General features: G+C 38.3%; 2 protein-coding genes across 7 annotated transcripts in view; one reads left to right on the forward strand and one right to left on the reverse strand.

The window, feature by feature from the left end:
• Positions 1 to 1,701: 1,701 nt before the first annotated feature.
• Positions 1,702 to 11,187, reverse strand: LOC106660082. Of its 2 annotated transcripts, none has more exons than XM_014382918.2 (4): positions 10,886 to 11,187; positions 5,177 to 5,533; positions 4,780 to 5,013; positions 1,702 to 4,706 (listed from the first exon to the last, which is right to left on the reverse strand). In XM_014382918.2, exons 2-4 carry the CDS (start codon positions 5,507 to 5,509, stop codon positions 4,551 to 4,553), a joined length of 723 nt encoding a protein of 240 aa, XP_014238404.1. In that variant the 5' UTR covers positions 5,510 to 5,533; positions 10,886 to 11,187; the 3' UTR covers positions 1,702 to 4,550. The 2 variants fall into 2 exon arrangements, with proteins under 2 accessions (XP_014238404.1, XP_014238405.1); XM_014382919.2 differs by having other exon boundaries at positions 5,192 to 5,533; positions 10,886 to 11,181.
• A 1,198-nt stretch (positions 11,188 to 12,385) lies between these two features.
• Positions 12,386 to 23,929, forward strand: part of LOC106660148 (rap-GAP domain-containing protein DDB_G0281809-like) — a 51,288-nt gene continuing 39,744 nt past the window's right edge. For 2 of the 5 annotated variants that reach the window (XM_023460390.1, XM_014383006.2), the window contains exons 1-2: positions 16,418 to 16,446; positions 17,445 to 17,540. The gene's annotated coding sequence lies outside the window, so the exon portion shown is untranslated. Of the gene's footprint in view, positions 12,406 to 16,417; positions 16,574 to 17,444; positions 17,541 to 23,929 lie in introns of those variants that run through there. The other 3 variants (XM_023460392.1, XM_014383005.2, XM_023460391.1) reach the window with 3 other exon arrangements.

The raw sequence follows: 23,929 nt of genomic DNA on the forward strand, positions 1-23,929 counted from the left end.
TGTTATGGGAGCCTTCGAAGGTAAGGCAAGGTAGAAAATCGACTTTGAAAAAAAATTTTGAATCAAAAAATTACGTTTTTTGTTTTTAATGGCAAAATAAACGATGATAATGTTTATTTATCGCAAAAATAACACCGGATACTGAAATAGCATACTCAAAAACCCCTGGGTATGGATTTTTAAGAAAATATTTTAACTTTATCTATAATTTTTTTACAAAGAAAAATTCATGCACAAAATTGCACTTTTGCGCGTTAATGGGTTAATGGTGAAATCCCAGCAGCCTACGCAACGCCTGAGTCAAACGAATCTGTGAATGTTACTTTAGTAACTAGGTCTAATAAATAACTAGATCTAGTGAACTTTACTCAAAACTAGGCAATGAGTGCATTGGTACTGAGGACCTATGCTGCTCGTTAGACTGCCTTAATTCGACTGAGTATTGAGACTGATTCTTGCCTCTGAGGAGGCCCGTATTTATACACTTTCTGCGGAGTGACCAAAAGTGGGGACGAGCAACCGTCGTGTTGGACCGTTCCGCGGGCGTTCTTAGCAAACTGACTTTATTGATTTTGCTTAATAACTATTACAATGAACAAAATATTAACTTAAAATTATGATACTAAATTTCGCTATGGTGTTATAAGTGTTTTAATATGAAATATTATACAGTGCAGTGAAATATACAGTGGTGAACGACTTGTGTAAAAAATGTCGTCATCTAATAAATAAATAAAGTTCTGTTTACAATAATGTTTTTTGATAGAAGTGTTGTAAATGTGTTTTGATGTGAATAAGTTAAATAAAATAAAATGATCCAATTAATATTCTAGGCTGTAACATCGTTGTAAATATTGATAGAAATAGTGGCATATATTGTACTCGCCATGTGAATGCACATAGTGATCTTTAAGTTCCAAATTTAATTATTAATATAAATGTTTGTGATTTTATTTTTATATTTTTTGATAGCTTGTTTTATTTAGCATCGTTTAATTTTATTGTTATGTACCTATTATTAATTTTAATATTATTGATAAAAGAGTAAAACCGATGGTAATTATGGTAAGTTAGATTATGATAATGTAGTATGGTAAGGAATGGTAAAGAATGGTAAAACAACGGTACCGGCGCAGGCTTAGCTGTTTTGATTAGGACTTTCGATGCGTTGGCGCCTTATTCAAAAAAGAGACGTAGATAGCTATATGTAGGATGTCACAAAATGAAACAGAGAGGCACGAGTCGGGTTACACTGTACTTACGGGTTGTATTTCGCTCCCAAGGCTCAAAGCGCTAAACAGATTAATATGTTTTTTCCTTCCAGTAGGTCTAATGCATTGTGAATGACGATATTTGAAACAAACTTCATTTTCATCGATTAATCGTAAAGCTTGCGACTGTGATTTGATCACAGTACTTCATGTACTTCATTCAAGCTCTAAAAATGAAGATCGAAAAATTACGAGCAAGAATTGACGAGAAATGTGTATATAATAGTTTTTGGGTAAGTACATTTTTATCAACGAAGAGAAACAATTTCTTCCTAACCGACACAGTAGTAGTAAGGAATAATGATTTTTTTTGCCAACTTATTTTAATTTGTTGAGATTAAAAAAAAGGCATAAAACAATACTTTATAAGTCAAAAATAAATTATAAAAGTATTTTTTGAAATTAAGTTTTATTTAAAATTAACAGTTAAAACTTCCGGAGTTACAAAAACACGCGAATAAACTTCCTGAAAAGTATAAGTGCTCACGAGCCTGGTACAGATCTTAATATTTTAGTAAATAAAATATTTCACTATTATGAACTGACATAGCATATTTAGGCCACGCTATTTTTCTCTTTGAGCTATTGCTGGTTGAACATTGTAATTAAATGAATTATCGTTTGTTTCGTCAAACATCGACTCAAAATTTGCTGAAATACAAGCTCGACAAACTTAGTTACGAATACAGAAACATTTGATAGTTGTACAATTTCTATTCAATTAACTGCACATATATTAGTACGAATCAACTTACAATTTATTCTAATGTCTATTTTTCATCAATACCTTAATCATCGTTATTGATTATATGCGTTCTTTCGCTGTGCGTTTATGTTTTTCTTTTTTTAATTCTCATCCTATCATTAAAGTTACAAAGTTGAGCAAAAATTCTTTACACTTGTTTCATAATTTGAAACATTATCCATTGCAAAATATGATTTTAAGAGTTCAAAAATATTTACGAGCAGCCACTCGCTATATCTGACAAGTTTGTTGTGCTCATTTTAATTTCACTGGGCATGTTTTTTTTCCATTTTACGAACATTTAAATGATTTTTAGTGAAAATGGGTAAGAGTGGGTTTGGTTTATCCTGTAATTCTTATGTACTAAACAGTCAATTGCGTTGGCGTGTTTAGGAAAAGTCTAAACATTGATACATGTGTACTCCGAGAAATAAGTTTCAATAATCATGGACACGACAGCGTCATGAAATTTTCTCATTTCTCGAAATACTAATTTTCTTAGCGCTAAACGTTATGAATACTAGTGAGGCTTTCATAACAATGTTTCTTCGTTTTCAATAAGTATTAGCGGCATACAGCTTCAGGCTTTGCATTAGTGATTTTATTCGGGTATACAATGGACCAATTTTGATTGAATATATTGACCAGTTGTTTCATGTTTAATAGTTGTAGTGGTCGTTTAATTTAGTAATACGTACTTAACCCATTGACCACGGGCAAATTTTTGTTTTAATTATAATTCATTGCCGTTAGGTAGAATTAATTTATAGTCTAGTTGAAAAATGGTGAAGTAATTTTTTACTCAATTATGTTTTTATACTCGAGACTCGATTGATTATTCTCAAGATTATTTTTCTAACAATTATTTTTATTAATATTTATTCATATTGCTAATAAAATATGAAATATTCACTTGTATAATTGAACGGCGCATGAATTTCTAGTTAGATTTGGTTCCAGTTGTTAAGTCAAAATCAGGTCATAATTTATAATCCAATTGTATGGGTTGTAGTTTGATTGACAACAAAACGAGTAATCTGTCTGTGCTTGCGTCAGCATCACTTAAGAATCTTATATATTATTTCTTACTACTAAAACTGTTTGGATAAAAAAAAGTCGTTCAATTATGATTCAACCTCTTCTTGTTATTTTTCAAAGTTTAAAGAGAAGTTTATTAAAGGTTTCATCTGTACTTTCACTGAAGATTGAAATATCAAATAGTTTAAATGTATTTTTTTTTCTTCCTTCATTCAAAATATATTCATCTTGCATTACTTTCAAGTGACTTCATAGTATTTAAATTTTTACCAAATAACCCAATAGAAATGTGACAACTGCACATACTTAAGAAGAATAATAATTTTCTTAAAATATGCAAGCAACCATAATTATTCAAATATTAGTGTTATGTTCAATAAATTTTTTCAGCTCCGTAAATTTATACACAATTCAACAAGAGGAAAAACATACAATCGTTAATATTGGATAATTATAATCCAATCGAATTTACAAAAGGGTATCCAAATGATTTTATAAAAATAAAAACATTTTTGATCGGTTTTTTGAATAACACCAATATTGCGAACAATAATTTTTTCATAGACAGTTCATTTCAAGTTCACCCTGAGTTCGCGCCAATCGCGTCTCATTTAGAAGCAGTAAAAATGAATCGCTATTATATCTAGACTTATGAGCGAGATGTAGAAGCGTAACGAATTTTTCAACAATCCAATTACGGAAACTGCAGTTAAATACTTAACTGTAACAAAATTCAAGATTGTTGAATTTGCAAGTTCTGCAAGCCTCAAGAGCTTTCGAGTATGCACTGCATGTGTACATGTTAAATACTTGAGTTGTGTGTATGTCGTATATTTCCGAGCTTGCGATGACTCTACAACTTGATAAAAACAACAAACCTCACCTCGATAGCGGGAAAGGGGACGGGAAAGAGAGGATGAAACGTGCGTCTAGCGCAGCTAGTGGGTGCACCTTGTATACGCGTACAGTACACAAATTTACATACAGCTTTAGTCTCGCGTGGACAAAGTACACATACATTGTAGATTGTTCATACAGGTATACAAGGAGATATAATTGTACGAAAAGCAACAAGGAGCTTAAACAGATGGCGCAATGTTTATAGCCATCTATGTCGCATGCATATAAGGCCTCTTTTGTTTGCACACAGGCTCTCTTTCTCTCTCTCTCTCTCTCTCTCTCTCTCTCTCTTACTTACTCTCTATCACTTTCCGATTCAGTTCTTCGGGACGAAGGTGTTACTGCTGCTAGTTCGGGTATACATGCATGTTGACGTGTGTATCGTAATAATAACCAGAGGTCATGTGCGCTCGTTTTCTAGAAGTGGTTATAAACAAACACATGCGTACGCACATACATCGACACATGCTAGTATGGTTGCTACACTCGATCTGTAGCATATATACATCGGCCCGCGAGTCATATGTATATTGTATCATATGGATAGATATATTTATATATTTATAATATAGATTGTGGAGCAAGTATGTGCAGATTTAGAGTAGTAGACAAGCCGAGCCGTGCATCATTTCTGATACGAACATGGGTGTGCTCGCGCTGAGGCCACCGTCCGATTGCTCGTGATACTTGGTCTCGCCGTACTCGCCGGTACCGCAGTACTTTTCCTGATAGCCGCAGTCGAAGTATCGCGACTAAAAAAAAGTTCGAGATGAAAACATAATTCTTCTTTTATTTTTCATTACGAGTACGATGAAATTTATTTACCTGACAATCGAGGCACCTACAGTTGTCGCTCATTTTGCAAGTGATGCCCCACTGCTTGGCCATGGCACGATAAAATTCCTTGCTCGACTTGTACACGATTTCTTGACTCTTCTGTGGCTTGGGCGGCTTTTTCTTGTGTTTTTTCTTGGTCTCCGGAGGCGGTGCCTCAACCTCGCCGTTGCTGCTTTCCTCGATTGCGTCTTCTTCCTCGGCTAAAGATCTCTGGAGTCTCGTCTGCGTATAAAACAAAGCGACACGTAATCGGTTATATGGCCATTTAAATCGCTAACTCCAAACGTTGTGTAAAATGTGTGAAGTCGAACGAGGTCGATGCCGTGTGACAAAGGTAAATATAACGAATGTACGATTAATGGAAAAATGAGGCGAGCAAACGAACCCTGAGCTCACGTACTTCCTCCAGTACCCGTTCGTAGGAGGGTGGCGGTGACGAGGCGGGCATCGTCGAGTCCTGCAAGCTCGCGTAATTATTACCGTCGTGCTGCGTCTGGGACTGAGGCGGCGTCGGCAGAGCCATGAGATCGCCGCTGCCGCTCTCGACGCTCTCCGAGCTACCCAGCAGATGACGATGGTGCCGGGGCGGCGTCTGCTCGGCCGGCGCGCAGCACTCCTCGACCTCGATGCTGTTGCTGTGGCTGCCACCGGCGCTGCAGCCGCTGTCGCCGCTGCGCGACTTGCCCATTTTCGAGAAACGAATCTTGAACGGTGCCATACTTTATGCGAGTGGAAATTGATTCTGCGCAAAAGAAAAAAAGATCTTAAGCGAGTCTGATGATTTTTGTGACGAGTAAACCTTTTGTCACGAAAAAACCTTTTGTCACGTAATAATGTTCAGTTGTTCAATCGGATGAAAATAATTAGATTGTGAAATAATGTACTGATCATTCAGCTCATTACGTATTATATTATTGGTAAAAGAACATTTACAAACGTATCTTTTCTCCACAATATATCTCGCTTGTGCTTACAAAGAGAAATTGATGCATAACGAAATAGATCCCCAATTTATCATCAAAAGTAAAATCAAAAATTCCTTGTTGGCAAACAAAAAGCTTTGAAATTAAAACTTTTGCAAGCTCGCTATAAACTTTCACAAAGTTTCAGCGACTAATTAACCGATAAACATTCGATATGAATTTTTTAAAGCAGAAATCTAACTCGAATAATCGGATCAAAAGTTAGTAGAAACAATAGCACAAATTGTTAAATCATGCGGCGCACTCAGCTTTAAAAGCTCGTTTAAACATGATAAAATATTTGATTAGAATTCTTCGAAATTTATTTAAAAAAATCAATCGTAAAAGGTTAATAAAAGGCCATAATGTTCATCTGAATGAAATTCTTGTGCTATTGAATACTATGACTGATATACATGCTGGTTTCGACAGAAAATTGGTTACGCGTGTACACATTCTTATCGCGAACAATGCTGATATTTTTTTACCCTACAAGTATTCTTTGCAAAATTGCATTCATGCAGCTTAGACTGGTGCAACAAAACATACGACGAACTGAAGGGATACGTACGGAAGAGCCGCTATTATAATCACGCTCTTGTTTACGAGAGCCTCTTCGCGCATTCACTCTTATTCGCATAGTCGAGTCCTGCACACATCTCTCAACAATGTACTGTCGTGCACGACTATACATATATATCTGCTCGAAATCCCCTCTGAAGCTTTATACACTCGTACGTGCAAATTTTTCTGTACGAAATGTATATCTGTATCCTAAATACATTGTCGCGTCGTCGTGGAAACGACCAGAGATAGGTTTCCGCTAGGATATATATTATCAAACCAGAATCTCGTCGGGGCTGGCGGCGGCTGCTGCTGCTGCCACCGCTGCTTTGTACATCGACCCAGTGGCCGACTTTCAGATATGCTACCGGAGTATTATAATCGTGTCACTAGCGCGTCAAAATAAATTATCTGCCTGTCTCCATAGATGCGAGCTCTCGAGATCCGACAACATTTTTCTTATCCTTCTTTTTCTGACACGATCGTCAATGTCATTGTCGCAATTATGAGAATAATCAAAATGTTCTTTCATAACATGAGTAACTATATTGCCGAAACCAAGTTTGAGATATAACGACAAACAAAGCTTATACTATTGTAATGAACCGTGCGTGTTAACTATACGCTCGAGCACATGGAGAAAAAGATAGATAGGGAGAGAGAGAGAGAGATGAAGAGAGAAAAACGTTTACACTCGACGCACAGAGCTTGAAAGTGCAAGCAAAGTATCTCATCAAAACTTGTTAGGGAAGACTTGATAAAAGGTATAAACTACATGTTCTACGTAGAACTGGCTGCGCTGGGCAGGCACAACAACCTTGTATCTTATACGTTTCATCGAGTTACTAAACTCTGACCTATTTTTTCGCCTCTTCTGGTACGCATCGCAACTATATCTATGTACATGCATTTACTTTTATTATATGTAATCATTTTCTCCGCGTAGTAAAGCTGAGCCAGACCCCGATATGCCATTTTCCGAAAGTGCGTTTCAATTTTTTTTTTTTTTTGCAAAAATTCTATGATCAGAGCGAGAGGGGAGCCACCTCGAATTCGGAGGATGCTCTCCTTTATTTTTTGCTTTGTCCTAATAATGAAGGAGTTGAATTCACACAAAAAAAGAGGGAGTGCTTTTCTTGGGCAAAACGGCTGCCTCGAAAGAAAACGGGTCAAGTTGCATGGACGTGCTGCAATACATGTAAAGAATGGCTTGCTTACTTATGATTTGAGTCGAAACAATTCCGATTGTTCAACTATATGTTTGTAACAATGCTCGCAAACATGACGACGAGAGAAACAAGTTTTCAACAAGTTTCAAATGAGAATCAAAATCGTCGAGGACACACGAGGAGCTTATAAATTAAGTCGAATCGACGCAATTAAAAGATTATAATTATGCACACTCTTTGAAGTGCTCCTCGCTGCGGTAGAGATGCGTATGCGATGAATTTTTAAAAAAACTCTCGTCACTATGTCATATATTCGTGTCTAAAGACCTTGGCCAAATTACCAATGTTGAAGTGTAACTTTCTCGGGTATAAATTTCAGGGAAAATCCGTACCTAAGCTTTTCGCGTACATATTATACATGTACAAACGATGATGCTCGCGTATGTATACGTATACGGACGCTAATTATTGCACAAACAACTTTTTTGAAGTTGACAGCGTGTAGGGCTCACATGTGCCAGTATCGCCAAGCTTAGGGAGAGCAAAAAGTTACCGAGAAAGACGCATGGCCACCGTCTTTGGGGTGAGCTTTTCATGTAACGCCGTGTTCATTATGTTCGATGTCACGAAGAAAGCAAAATATAAAGTTTCTTGCTAAAGGACTGCAGAACAAAGGCTGAAAATTATATACACATGCAACGTTTTAATTTTCTCAGCTCAGCTACGCGATGCTTGGCGCTCACAGCCCCGGTCTTTCGACGTTTAATAGTGGACTCGCGCATTGGCCCCTTTGTAAGATATACATGTATATCAGGCGGAATCAGCTATTGACGCTTGGATCCGTATCGGTAGTCTTTCGTAAACGTCCTGGTATCGCGCCGTCCCAGTTTTTTTCGCACCTACTTTTCATTTTTTTTTTTGCAATTTAAATTTAGAGCTTATATTTTATTACGATCTGCATTCAAAGTAGGATTATTATTATTGATGTAAATGTTAATATAATGCGACACGTATGTCAATCAATTTTATCGATTGATTTCTCTTTACCGGGTTCTATGCATTTACTTTTTTACAGCTTTCGATTTACGAGAGATACCGAACTATTTCAGGATTAATACGTGGTTTCAAGTGATATTGCACATTTCAATGTAGCACGTGAACGTGTATACGCAAAGAGTAACAGCTCTACTTTGTATGAAGAATAATTTCGCACGTGTCAACTTGGCAGAGCTATATCAAATTGATCTAGCTGCTGTGAGCTGTATATTGACTTTTTTAAGTCAACAGTAATATTTAAAATTCTTAGTTTATTACATTTCTAAATTTACTTTATTTTTTTCATTGAGCGAGTAAAACAAGGAGATCAAAAAACAGCGAAAAAATATTAACACACAGAGTGCAATTATGCACTCTGAAATAATGACGAATGACGCCAGAGACTTTAATTTCAGTAGTGAAAAATTTGAGAAAATAAATCCAATTAGCCAATATAGATCATTAGCATTATATTACAAATTTTGCAGAGCATTGCACGAGGGGGNGGGGGGGGGGGGGGGGGAAAGGTCGCGCGGCCAGTGATTGGCCAAGATATGCCGTGGGCTCGCTATTTTGATTCGAAACAATAGACGTGCCTTCAAAGTACAGCTATTGCACGCTCGCCCCTGGATCATTCAACTGAAAAACAGAAGCTTTATCCCCAATGTATAATCGTTAAAATAATAATCAAGCCGTGGAATGCTTGAGTTGAAGTAGTAAAAGCTTTCGCGAGGGCGCCCACACGTATAAATGAAAAAGGTATGCGGGACATTACATGAGCATGTAATAGAGCAATGATTCGCATATGCAGTAGGTCATACGCCTGAAAAAATGTTCTGGAAAAAATCCTTGTGGGACAGGTCGAGTGTGAAGATCCGCTCTCTATCTCTGTCTCACCGTTTCAGAGATGAATAGTGAGGCATCTAGTCAAAGAGGATTATATCGATAATATTCCTCGGCTTTTTTCGTATAGATACTCGTCGTCGTCGTCGTCGTCGTCGTCGTCGTCTTACTTCTTACGCCGCTCATATAAAATGAAATATATTTGTTGGAAATTAACAATCTCGCGCATCATATTTCGACGATCTTATGCTCGACACGTGCTATCGTATTTTATTATATTTATGAAAATATTCGATGACGTCTTACAAAGAAAAAGTGGAGTCGTCGTAACAAATTCTTGGTTTGCATTTATATTACTTTTCTTTTATTTTTATACAAGACACGTCGTTGCACTTATTGTATCTCACATCATGCAATGATTTATTTATCATTTTTTTCTCCACGAGAGCCCGAGGCTACACTCAAGCTTTAACTTTGATACTTTTCTCGAGCTGCACCAGCAGCAGTAGCGGCATCAGCGGAAGCGGCGTCCACGAGTGTATATGTGTGTATGTAAACAAAACGAGCATAAGAAGTTGACAACATACTCACATCGATTACCTATAAAGGCTTTTTAGCGCGTTCGTGTTATAGAGAAAACAAAGACTCGAAGCGAATCATCGCGATGCATTTGCTATCCAATTGGTCCTTGAACACTTGAGTCACTGTACAGCGTAATTCTCTTTCGCGCTCGAGCAACTAAAGCTGTGAACTGCACTTGTTCGAGCTTGATCCATCTTGCTTAATTTAAAGCTATTCATTATTGCGAATATGAACAACGCGAGGCTCGAGCGAGCAACTATGCACCCACACATACACCCAATATATGTCTATGTATATATAATGCAGAATACCTTCTGACACGTATTTACAGAGTTAATGGACCAGTCTGAAAGTATAAAAGTAAAGTGAATGTACTGCGTGGGGGTAGTAAACAAAATCGGTTATTGAAATTTTGTAACAAATTACTAAGCTGTCGCGAACAAACAGCACACCGAGAAGTATATAACTATGATTACACGACTTGTTGACAGGTGCAGAGTATATCTGCAACAAGCGAGCCGTTATACTCCACCTGCAACACAGCAAAAGCTGGCTCCCAAGCGAAAACTCGGGAATCGCAAAATAAATTACAATAAACGTGCATCGAAATACACGATCCCAACGAAGTCAAAATGAATTTTTTCATTCATCCAAAATCGCTAGACTAAAGGTGGGCACGTACAGTCTCATAAAAAATATCGATCGTGAAACATAAAGGCGACGGCCGGCACCCTAACGATATATATACGCTCGAAAATGTCACACCTACTCATACGCATACACGCACATACGCGCGCGCACTCGTGCATACGCATACACGTATTTTACTCATATACACCCTCGTCCGTTAATTTTTTCGACCGTTACTATAAAAGAAACTGCAGTAATTACTAGGCTTTGCCATAGGCCAAAATGCAAAGAATATTCAGATTTACTTACTGTTGTCTGCTGATACAGAATGGGTAAACGGAGAGGCTTGACCCTCCAACGAATATTCACTTTTTTGTTAAATCGAAAATCCAAAGCAATTGCGAGCAGAAGCGTGCAGAGTCGAGGATAGTCCAGCGTCGTAATCGTCGTCGTCGAGAAAAGCCCAGGAGATAGGACGACTCGGCACTGCTGTTTTGCAGCAGCTATAGACGAGGAGGCAGATATATGGCACGACGAAGCTGCTGCTGCTGCTGCCTGTTATGCGCAGCGACGTAAAATCCTCGGCGGCGCTGCTCGAGCTTTAAAGCCGACCACACGTATAGCGATGCCGCGCGGCCATCTTGGAAAAAGCTCCCACCCGCTACGACGATGACGACGACGACGACGACGCTGGGTTATAGTAATGCGCTCCGAGCGAGGTACGGTACGTACGACAGATAGGCGCAGTGCGATATCGCTGCAAGTGGCTCCAGTCCGACAGCAGCGTCGACTCGCCGTACCATCGGATGTATACCTACCCCCTATCGATCATTTTCCTCCGCCTATATAGTTCACGGTTCGCAAGCCTCCGAGTCGCCTACTCTGTTCTATATATCTCTCCAATTATTTCTCTTTCTTATTATTCGCTCTCTCGTATATGCCCTTAGGCTATTTACTGTTTAAGTTCTGTAATTTTTCGTACATGGCCTTTACAGTAGTTTGGGCTTTATTATATATACACATTTTTTGCGCGTGGGCTCGATCGCTAAAGTAAATCGAACGCGTTTTTGGGAAATCTTAGAAGCTATTCAAGGTGATATTATAAGAAATTTTCATACTTTTCTAAGTGTCCCTTGAACATAATATATGTTATTAGACCATCTTAAATAAAAATGATTAGAGTTTAGAATTATATTTAATAAAATACTGAATACTCTTAAAACTATCGTAACACTTTAAAACAAATAAACTTACTAAATATGATGGTGACATAATACTGATCTTTACGAACTCATTTTTATAAATTGAAATTTTAAGTTTGTTTCATACTTACTTGATCTTGAGGGCTTGGTAAACGTAATATTCCACTCCTTCATAATTTGTGAAACACTCGAAGACCCTCGATTATAATCTCTATTAGCAAGGAATATGACTTCCAATAATGATTTAATGCGTCAATAATAATTATATAAAAGATCTTTTTCTATCTTGTTTGAGGTGAGTATTCAAAATTTGGAAAGACTTACCTTTATAATCAACATTAAGTATACAAGGACATATTTTCTTACCTGTAACTCAGAAGTGGAGTGTTACAATCTCTCTTTTCACAAATAAAGTAGTGGAATATCTCAAATCTGAGTGTCAGCGGTGGAACACATCCAAGCGCAAAAACTAAATAACGACACAAAGCAATGTTACTTACACTAGTTACAGATATTTGTCTAAAATTTACTGGTTCGTCCCATGACATTCGGGGTATAAGTTATTTTCGAATTCATCGCAAAGTTTTCTTGAAGGATTCATAAAGGAGAAATTGTATGCGACTAAAGGTAAGTATATGAAAATCTATAAAATTGCAACTTTTCTCTGAGGGAACCTTTCGTGAAAAAAGAGAGAAAAATAACGCCCTAAATCAGAAAAATTTCATCTCACTCTCCGCTACCTATTTCCTCCAAGTACTGCTAATACTACTTTGTTGAAAGAGCATAGAAAATGCGAAAAGTTTAGGAGAAGATAGTTTTACGGTGAAAAGAGATTGTGATAAATCGAGAAAAAGCGAATTACTTGTTTTAATATTAAGCAAAAAAATTTTTCACTTTTCCTTGGTATCAGCAGTAAAGTAGTAAAAGAAAAACTTCTTTGTGATATCATCACAGTGTAACGTAGAAAAATGTACGCCCTTGATTTAATGCGCCACATGCACTCGCTCGATCGAACCTTTTTTGAAAAAATTGGCCGACGCAATTATACAACTATATTGTACAACTTTCCCGGATTTATATGATCAAATTAAAAATGCCCGGGTTTTGAAGTAAAAGCAAAAGTTTCACCGCTTTTAAAACGGTAGATGGGGAAAAATTGAATCAACTTGAAGTTCGGTGTCGTGAAATCATTTATTATTTTCCCGTTCATTCGCGCCCAGATAAAAAGTTTTTGACTATCCTTTCACACTAAAAATAAGTAGTTTGTCATTCTCCTGTCTTTACCCTGAGTTTTATAACTTTGTTAACGATAAGAAACTTCGGTTTTGCGAGAGTATTAGTTTTATTTCATTCATGTTTTAGCCACCAGCAGATATTTTTCGTGGAAGATGCATAATGCTTTGAGTCACTTGATGATACTCTATATTGGAAAAATAATGCTTAAATTATTGGTAATCTGTTTCAGCTAAAAGCGGTTGATAGAGATTTTTTCATTTCATGAATATTTTGCGCAATATCAAGAAAATTTTTCTACCGGGTTTCAATTCAAACAATGAATATCAAGAATTTTCCATATAATTTTCTAATAATTTCAACTTTAAAGAAGTGAAAGAGATTTGTAATATTATTCGTAACTATCAATTAAAAACGAAATTAACCGCATGCTTTATATTATAACATACTACAATTCCTTTCCACGAACGATTTATGTTCCAAACTATTTAGCTACTACAAAGTTGTTGCAGGTATAAAGGTTTTAAAAAGATTTAAACTGATCCATCGATTTGACGGAAAATAAGATAATCGGATTCGGCGCTCGCGCAGTTGGTATCGAAAATTCGCTAATGACGAAAAAGTTTTAATTCCCTAAATTCCCAATGAAGGATTCATGACTCTCTTTGAGGTGAACACGTTGCTTTGTACTGTTTGAAATCACACTCGATTTCAAGAATTTTTTCCTCTTTTTTCAAGTTTCAAGTTATATAGTTGAAAATTTTGCTTTAAAAAACTCAAATGACGATTAATGTCTTCCAGTTATAATATTTTTAATATAACTTTGCGTCAAAATCACAGAGAGAAAATACTGCCCCGGGACTTTGCTCAACTAAGTGAGAAAAAAATAAACGGAGTTAATGCAAACTTTTATTTCAAATAATCTGGTTATAGACAAAAAGGAGAAAAAAAAAGATGAAAAATAAACAAGCGTGCCCGTATAACAGTATAGGAGAAGAGCCAACGGGGCAAATTGAATGTCAAAACATCTGTCACCTCAGCGGCGGAATGGCTAATAGAAAGGCAGTCAGGCAGTCATGATTATTCGTCGTGCTAATGCAATTTTCTTGTTTTGCCCGCCCGCCCGTTTCACTGTATATGCATCGCCGAACGGAGCAGAAAAGTGTACGGTTGGAATAAATAACGATTGGAATCAAGCTCTACGGACAGAGAGTAGGAGAGAGAAAGAGAGCTTCCACGGATTTTCTGCAGCGCTGCTTGCGCTCCTACAACTCGTGTATCTAATGAATAGTCAGGAACCCCCACGCGCTATTTATAGTCAATCATTTTTGAAAATGAAAGAATGAAAAAAAACGTACCATCAAGATTTTTTGCCTCATTGCCTACACGTCTGCTGATCAACAGTAATTTCAAGATTTCTACTCGGTTTATAAAGAAAAAAAAAATGAAATTTAATTACTAACTTGAGAACGAAAAACTCACCCGAGTTCTTCAGTCTCGTTAATTGTATCAATGTCTATATGAGATTAAGCGCAGCGTGTGTCTAGTGGCAGCAACAAACATGGACCGTCGAGGGAGGTCGAGGCTCGAGTTTTATCCACGCAAGTGGATGAGAATTTCACAACTATAAAATCAAATAAAATTTCCACAACCGAACGTGAAACAGTCACGTCTACGTACGATGTGTACATAGCAACGAAAGAAATAATTTCAAAGTAATTAGGATAACGGACAAATTATACGACGTTTCAAAATTAACTCGAACTCACTCTCCGCTCTCCTTCTCGTTCTAGCATTTATTAAAATGTGAATGGGTTAATAAGAGCCGCTATAAGCCGACTACTTTCAACATCATTACGAATGTAGACGCAATTAGAAGAAAAACCTCATTAGTAAAATGAAATACATGGTCTTTGACAATATTTCCCGCGAAATGCTGACGCTATGCGGAGCAGAGGAATCAAACTGTACATTTTGCAAAACATTGCTAGCCACGAGAGTTTACAAGTCGCCCACGCAACTTACTTGCTCATTCATGGGGAAAAAATACTGTCTTTTTTGTTTAAATAACTGTATGGCAAAATGGCTGCATAAATCGTTAATCAAAAGCCACAAATACAAAGATCGATAAAAAATCCCAGAGGTCATGGTATTTTCAAGTTAATCCGACTTTGTTGGTATTATTAAAAAATACTGCGTAGAAAAAAATCCAATCGAGGGTATTTTGGTTATCGAAAAGCTCGCGCTTATATGTGTTACACACAATTGTAACCCACGCACGCCTACGTCGTTTATTATCATTATTACTACATCGTACAGATGAGAAGGATCTCGTTAAGAGTCGCGGGGGCTGATTTTTCAAAGGGCTTCGGTTTGTGTAATCTGAGCCAAGCTTTCTGGCAGCTCAAGTTCGCGCGGGCACATGTAGCGCCGGAGACATGTCTTCTGCTACTGGCAAAGTGAAAATTAACCGCGGTCGACGAGGTTCGCTCGAGAGTTGGAAGCGGATTCCGTCGCCGCACACGTCTCTCAATTAAAACGTCCGCAAGAGGCGAAGAGTGGCGAGATGCAACTTTGAGACCAAAGGTACTTAGCTCATTTGCCAAGTACGTATATAAGATCCCTTTCTCGCGTCGCGTGTATGTTTCTCGTAAGTCGTAGGTTGGTTTGCAAGCTCGAGCTTGACGTCTCCGACTTTTGAGCTTGCGCTGCACGCGTCATCGCGGACAACAGACGACGCGAACTCGACTTGGGAATTACGAAATCCTGCGGACTCTCTTTGGAGAAGGATCGAATGAATGAATGAATGAAGGAAAAACGATGTCGTACAATGTACATGCTCTCGAGGCAGCGCGTGCGCGCGCGTCTGCTTCGCAGCAGCAGGCAGCAGCGCTGGCGACAATCAAACAAGTGTCCGAAAGATCTCTTCGTCTCTGTGGCCAAAAGCTCGAGCTTCTGCTACTACTTTCTCCTCTCCCTCTCTCTTTCTGTAGTTCGCGCTCGCTCTCTTTCTTTGTATGTGTACGCGTGCGTGTAGATAACGGCGCGCTTGCGCAGCCAAAGGAATCTGCGCCCCAATCCATAACACACTTCTCTCGACAGCGGCGACGGCGGCTGCAGCAGCAGCCCTAGCTACTATGCTGCTGCACTACTATGCCACCCACAACTGTAAAGCTTTACCTATACAAACGTGTATTATCGTGTGCGCGCGCTACTATCAACGCTCGCTTGCATTTCGTGTGGATGTGTTTGTGTGCGATGGGCCACGAGCTTGCGAGCGAGCGCCTCCTGGCGTACATACACACATTTATGCTTGCGTGTATGCGTGAACTCGGCCGGTTCGTCCCGCGCGTAATGTGCACTCTGCTCGTGCTGCACGGTGTCAGCCGAGTTCAGTACGCCTCGTGCGCTCACGTGCCAAAGCATCGCTCAAAGGTGTCTCTCCCTCACTCGATCTCTGTTACTCACTATCTATCTATCTGTATTTATTTGTTCGATCAACTGAAATATATGAATTGATAATATATCATCGTCTGTTTTTCGGGTTTTCGTACATGTGCGAGTGTGTGCATTTTTTTGTGTTTTTCTTTATTTTCAGATTTTGTTATTAGTTGTTTTGATTCTTCTATTCATTTAAATTCCACAATGAAATTCTCAGGTTCATTCAATTTTTCATCATTCAATGTTTTTCACTCACAAAGTTGGTGAAACTTTTCATTTTACTTGAAATTTGTAGTAGATTTTTATCATCAAAACAAATTTCTTTTCTATTTTCGCACAACGAAAAATTTCAATCACGTGTTTTTTTGACCTACAACTTTGAATTCGCATCGCCCGCGCCCCGAGAAGTGCCAATGTTCGTGTTTATAATCGTATGCCATCGACACGCCCGCGATAAAATGTACCCGCCACGAGAAGCTAGCATATCGTGCATCATATCTATAGTGAACGGAAACAAACTTTACGCTCCAAATTACGCTGACCCTAAATAGTCAGTGACATATACGCACGATACGTTTTGCCTCGCCGTGAAAATTGAAATGGCTCGGCTTACTGCACTCGTTGCGCGTGTGTGTCTCGATTGTAAATTCTATTCGCCCACTAAAGTTTCGCACTTATATTGTTGTTGTCGCATCTCTCTCGTCTATGTTAAATTAATTTACATTCGTTATATTATTCTCAATTATTTTCATCTCGATGTTTTGTAATTAAATATCACATTTGTTTTTACTTTTTTTTATCATATTTATTGTTTTCTATTAAAAAAATTTATCAAATATGTTTGCGCGTCAGCTGGGAGTTGCCGAGTGCATTTTGATGCCTTTCCTTGCATTAGCATTTTTCGCCATGGAACTTTTTTGCAATGCAAATAATACATCGATCTTGCAAAGTCATCTCATCACTCACCATCAATCTTGATTTTTGTCTTGCAGTGCAGAAGAAGAGATCCGAGGGAAAAAAGTCAGCTGAGAGAGCGATGTTCGATGTTGCTCTTGTCTACGTTACCGAACGGACGCATTAAATCACAGGTCAGTCACAAAAATTTTCTCGTTACATATGGTTCAATTTTGATAGAAACTTTTATTCGCACATGAGTCATTTTTAAAGCTTGTTGAAAAACGAAGTTTATAAAAATTGCGACCATTTGAGACCTATTTGGTACAGTTTTTTATATCTTTTTTTTTGTTGATAAACTTATAATGTATTTTTTTCTACTTGAGTATGCTCCGGTCAACCGTGCAAACAGAGATTTCCAATGAAGCGATAAAATTGTCCAATACTGCAAAAGTACTTTGACGTGCTTTTAAAGGTATAATGAATGTAGTGTTAGTAAACAAATTATAGCCTACTTATAAGGAGGGCGACAGTAAATTAAAAAAAAAACACACTTTCATAAAGTTGTTTGTTTTATTCTCAATTAGGAAGAAAAATTAATTTATTTTTCACTCACTTTTTAAGACAAGAGACTTAGTTGTTCAAAGATGTCTAGGATTATGATAAAGTGCACTTTCAACTCTAATAATGATTCAAACTTCCCTCTATAAAAGGGATACAAAAGCACTTTGTAGCAGAATTTTTCTTACGAAATATCAATTCAAGTTTTTACTGCGCAACAAGCATTGTTGCTGTTTGTGCGAGTTACAATTCAAGTAATTTATTTTCCCTTCTTTCCATCAAATGAATACCGTGAATAGCCCCCTTCCTCGTGAAATTCGAGAGTCCCAGCTCAAGCTATCCCCCCTGGATTGTTATCGTAAATTAAATATGCTTTGTAAATTAAATTCCGAATGGCGCGTAATTGAATTACCGTTCCACGTGTGCTTAGACAATGAATAACAAGGCAAATGAGCTATTGGTATTCTTTTGCGATGGAATAACGGAATATTTCCGATGAGCGCGTGCAGGCACTCAGAGAGAGAGAGAGAGAGAGAGAGAGAGGGTGCACATTCGAGATGCAATACGATGCTTTCAAATTAAAAGACGGGACTGCGAGCTCTCGTTCAGTTTCAAAGTTTCAAAAGAAAAATTCGTAAGTAGCTTGTTAGAGAGTAATATGGGGAAAGAGAGAGGAAAATTGGAAAAAATTCTTGTGTTTCTTCGATTTTTCCAGCGTGCTTCGTCGTTTTGTTACATAGCTCACTCCATTCCTACCGTTTATTACCTCTGTCTCGAGTCATTTGCATGAATCGGATGGTTGCGTGATTTTTTCGGTCCAATATTTTAGAGAACTATTCTTTTTATGCAATAGCGACGATTACGGCTTCGCCATCTACTAAACGAGAAAAAATCAACTAACGAAATGTATGAAAAACAATCGAAAAATATTTTCTCGTTAGAAACCAATACTCAAGAGAGCGCGTAGTAATTCCTTGGAAAGCCGGAGGTATTTTTTTAACGCGTTAAACACCTTTTGAAAAGTTGAGCTGGCGTATTAGTTCAAAGTCTCACGTGTCACAGACACAAACAGTAGCAGCAGCAGAGGAAAAAGCGCAGACGAGCGCGAGCAAGCAAAAACCCGGGGACAGGTGTGCTGCTGCTGCTGCTTGATGCCTGCGTCGCGAGCGTGGCTCGACGCGACGTTATATATAGGTAACGCCAAACAATGCACTAGAGCGACGACGACGTCGTGTTAAGAGACATTAATTCTTGTCAACGACTATTACGTTAGTTATTTATTTACTTTTTCTTTTGTTTCGTCCTGACTTATCGTATTTCAATATTTTATTTCATGAAATTCTTTCGTGTTCTTTAATGAGTTGGATAGCTGTTTTTTATGTGCAGTATAGAAGGATGCGAAAAACCAGAATGAAATTTTGCTCGTCATATATATTTTTTGCGTTACTTTTAGGTCAAATTGCGAAAGTACAGAACCGCGACCAAAAGTCGCAACTCGAAGCAAGAAGTTAAATAAACGCCAAAAACAGTGCTCTTTCATGTAATTTATATAAAAGTTATAAAGGCAAGGCATCTGTGCGCGCGCGTCTTGTCGTGGCTACTTTTCAAACTGCGTAACTCACCTCTTAAAGCCATATACGTACATGTAGTACGTATATCTAGTTGAAAAGTCGATGGCTGCGAATGAAATTTCAAATATCTTGAAAAGGAGGGAGGAAAAAAAAATTACTTCAACGATTGCTCTTTTTTCTCCCTCGAAAAATTCTACGCGAAATGTCTTTCAGAATAAGAGCATGAGGTAGTAGCTGTGTGACGCGTATAATATATACGCCACAGTACACATACAGTGGTCGAGCTCGCGCAATAATCCAAGTCGTAAAACTCGGACTATTTTCCAGAGAGTCGAACTTTGAACGAGAGTCTCTGTCTCTCTTTCTCTCTCTATACTTTTTTTTCTCCTTTTCCTCCTCACTCTGTACCGCAGACTTACGCATTCGAGTCGTAATCTTCCTCCCGAGTTTTTATTGCCTCGTTTATTTAACATCTGCTATGCGAGAGAAAGAGGGAAAAAAGTCTGTGTGCGTCGACGTGCCGCTACTGCTGCACACGAAAGAGAGATAGAGAGCATAGCATAGGTCTATCGGCGCGTATATACGGTTTACATATAATTTCATTAAAGGCAGTAATAACGTCTAGTTGCAGCACTAAAATGAAGAATAACAAGTGAAATTTGCCGAGAATTAAATGGACTCGTGAATCGCGAATAAAGACATTACGTTATAACCTGCTATTGAAAGTAATAATTTTTCATTTCAAAGCTTTTAGAGATACTTCGAAGGAAGAAAGGGGGGGGGGCGAAGAAAAGTAATACGGCGTTGAGCGAAACTTTCGTAGCAAATCTGCTTTTAATTTAAGAACGAGACTTTTTTTCACGCAACAGAGGGCGAGAGATAGAGAGAGAGGAGGGAGAGAGCGCCGGGAAAAGAACTTCGCGAAGATTAATTTCTATATTCGAAATAAGCGATGATGATTTCTTTCCTACGCTTCGAATGATTCTCCTCTCTTTTATGAGTGCGGGAGCCTAGAACGTAAGGCGCAAAGTACGCGTACTATGTATAAAGTATTATATACGTGTATTATTGCGAAAAAGGGAAATCCTTAAAATTTGCGCACGCGAGAGTCGAGGGAAGACTTTCAGTCGCTCTCGTGCGAAAGGCTGAGCATCCACTGCTGCACAATACAATGCTAATCCTCGGCTGTCAGTTCTATATTGCAACTGGAGTGTATATGCGCGTGTGTGTGCTCCTGTGTAGGTGTACTTAGCAGCTCGCAGCGGACTATATATTTGACACTTTATTACTTATATTCGGCCTCTGGCCCGATGAGATAGGTATGTACATCACCATATATGCGCGCTCAAATTCATAAAGTTTAAGCCGTACACGTTGCTAGTTTGCTGCAGATTTACGTAAGAAACGTATTCCGACGTCGGGATGTCGTGCACGGAAAAAAGGAGTACGAGCAAGCGAGTGGGAAAACTTATGTGGACTACAACTATAATGTCCCGCAAAAGTGTATAAAGAACGATGAAACTATAGTACTTATTATTGATCTCATACTAATAGGGAATTTTTTTGCCACTTGCGAGCTTACAATAAGCCATCTATTAATATAATCAAAAACCTATAATCAAACCTTGATTAGGATCAATCTTGTTACAATTCAAAACCAATTTTAAAAAATTAATATTTTAAACCTCTGAAATTTTATCAAAAGTTTTCAAATTTTTATCAATTTTGTACTTCAACATATTTCATATTCATACTCATTGAACACTAATTGATTTTCGGTTTGTGTGCTGCATCGAGCACCAATAATCTTTGCAACGAAATGATTTTTCTCGACAAAGTGCTATTGCTGTTGCTTAATTCTACTGTGACTATATATTGGAAAGCCTCAGGCAGCGCATTAAAGAAAGACAAAAGCTCCGATACACAATGACTTAATCAACCACGTGTGTTATTATGTATACACGTGTAGGTGTTTGCGTGTACCGCTCGAAGGAAAGTTGTCTAATGATGACAGCCTCATTGGCATAGCTCAATCATTATACGTTATATATGGCAGGGATTCGCGCGGCGCACGTGGGGCCGAGAACGAATGCGAATTAATACATGACGTTGGCCGTGTGCGCTCGCGAGAAGAAAATCGAGAAGAAGCACGGCACAGAGAGAAAATCCGGGCGAAACTCATTAAACAGTTTTAATCGAGTGACCGGAGGGAACGAGATGCGCAAAAGCTCGAGCTTATAGCGTGTTATAGTCGTCCGAGCTCTCGTTGTGAGCTAAAAGATGAAGGAGAGAGAAAGAACACCGTCGGATCGTCCATGAGAGTTTCGAAGCGATTTTGCGAAAGACCCGCAAGTTAACGAATTTGTGAGCGCTACGTATATGAAATTCCTACGAAGTCATGACTTTTTTTCTTCTTTCTCGAGTCGTTGAATGACATTAAATAATTAAACAGTAGCCGCGCGTGGATCGTTTGTTCTACTGCGTCTCGACGTCGCCACTACTCTTTCTGTGATTATCAAAAAAAAAAGGAAAGACCAATTAAAAATATATAATAAAGTACTGTCGCGGAGGAAAGGAGCCACGATATTTGACTTTAGTCACCGAGCGGGGACGGCTTGACAAATGCAGAATAATAAACGAAAACGGCCTTTCGGAGAGGAGAGCTCGCAAGCTCTCCGTGTCAGCTGCTGGCGATCACGTATTATAATGAGCGATATACGTTAAGTGCACACGTCGGTGTGGCCCCGAACTGCTACTGCTGCTGCTCCCGAGCATTGGGATCCGCACTAATTTTTAATGAGCACACTTGTTTGGAATGTTATGCATGTCGTAATGTTGGATTAAGATGTCAGAGAGAGACCGTATGGCGCGCGCACTTCCATGAATGTGACCCATTCTCTGTTCAAATTAAATGGACCATACATTTTTTAGCTTAAGCGATGAACGTGTCATGTCAAAGATAACTCTGAATTTTATTAGAGCATTCGAGTCATTCTAAGGCTCGTTTTTAGTGTCCTACAGTGACTGAACTAAATTTATTCGCACATTTTGCAGAAAATTATACAAGTTTTTCAGAAAATACACTCTAGAAAGATATGAGTCAGACAAGTGACTTCCACCTAAAGTGACATAAAATTTAAAACTTAATCAAGTTCAACACGGTGACCAAAATATTCAGTATACTTCTTCACGTTGTAACGAAGTTCTTCTTCAGGCTTTGCCAGGAAATTTTTCTAATTTTATTAAAACCCAAAAATTTAGCAAAATTGCTCTAGTCAGGTCTCTCTAAAAAAGGTTACATAGAAGGATAAAAAATTCTGGAAATTCTTAACAGGACAGACAACATGTTTATCATGTCAGCTAAAAAGTTCAATTTGAAGTAGAATCGGTCATATATAAAACCGAGGGCGGCTCTCTTGAGCCCTAAACAATGGTAGCTTGCAAGATATTTGAGAGATAGGAATTGTATCAATCACGATGTGCAGCAGCAATTGCAATAAGAGAAAGATAAAGCCCCAAAGCTTTGACTGTTTGCAAGCTCTATTGGCTTTAAAATTCCATTCGAAATTTTTACGCTTAAACAGACTCTATGAATCGGCCGAGTTTTCCTGCCCTATAAATACTGTAGAGCTAGAATTACAACAATAAACAGGGATTAAGTCGAATGTGGAATTACCAAGAAACGTGCGTACGCGCCCGCGCGCAAACGCGTTTTATATGAGGAAAAACTGCCGATGCGTTCAATCGAGTATCAATTTTTTTTTCTCCATTTTCGATCTTCTCTGATGGAAATGAAAATTATTTCCATTTCTGATGATTTTTTCTACATTTTATGATTGTAAAAAAAATTCCTTGCCTAGATCGAATATCGATTGCAGATGCATTCGTCCAGATTTTTTTTCTATATTTGCTTAATATTACGTTTTTCCGTAACTGCGCGAGTTTCGTTTTTTCGCTCATTGCTGCTACACCGCGCGCCTTTTCAATTAAAAATATACGCCTCTAACCAAGAAAATCAAGAAATGTTTACGCAACATTATTCGCTGATGTAAATTTGAGTGCAAGTGCAGGCTGGCATATTCTATATACCATTTTTACCACTACCACTACTTTCACTATTACGGTATGCAGCGATCGCCTAGCGAAGCATAAAAAAAGGATCCCCTCTTTTTATTTTATTCCACGGGCAAATTGCCTTGGCATGCATTATGTATTCGCGACTCGTTGGGTCAAATGCGTAACATTGCTCGGCTCGCGCTAAGTGTGTATGTGTATGTGCATCTCAAAACGTGCAGAATGTGGGATGCCGAGCGCGGTGGCGCGCTTTGATAATCGTTTTTGCGCCGAAGCTCGGCACGAGGCTCAGCGACGCGCAATCAAGGGATTATAAATTATGCGCGCGTCGCTTGAACCACACTGAAAAAATGATCGACGCAGTGGCAGTGTGTGCA

This window comes from Trichogramma pretiosum, unplaced genomic scaffold (assembly GCF_000599845.2).
Source record: "Trichogramma pretiosum strain Unisexual culture from Peru unplaced genomic scaffold, Tpre_2.0 scaffold29, whole genome shotgun sequence".
NCBI lineage: Eukaryota > Metazoa > Arthropoda > Insecta > Hymenoptera > Trichogrammatidae > Trichogramma > Trichogramma pretiosum.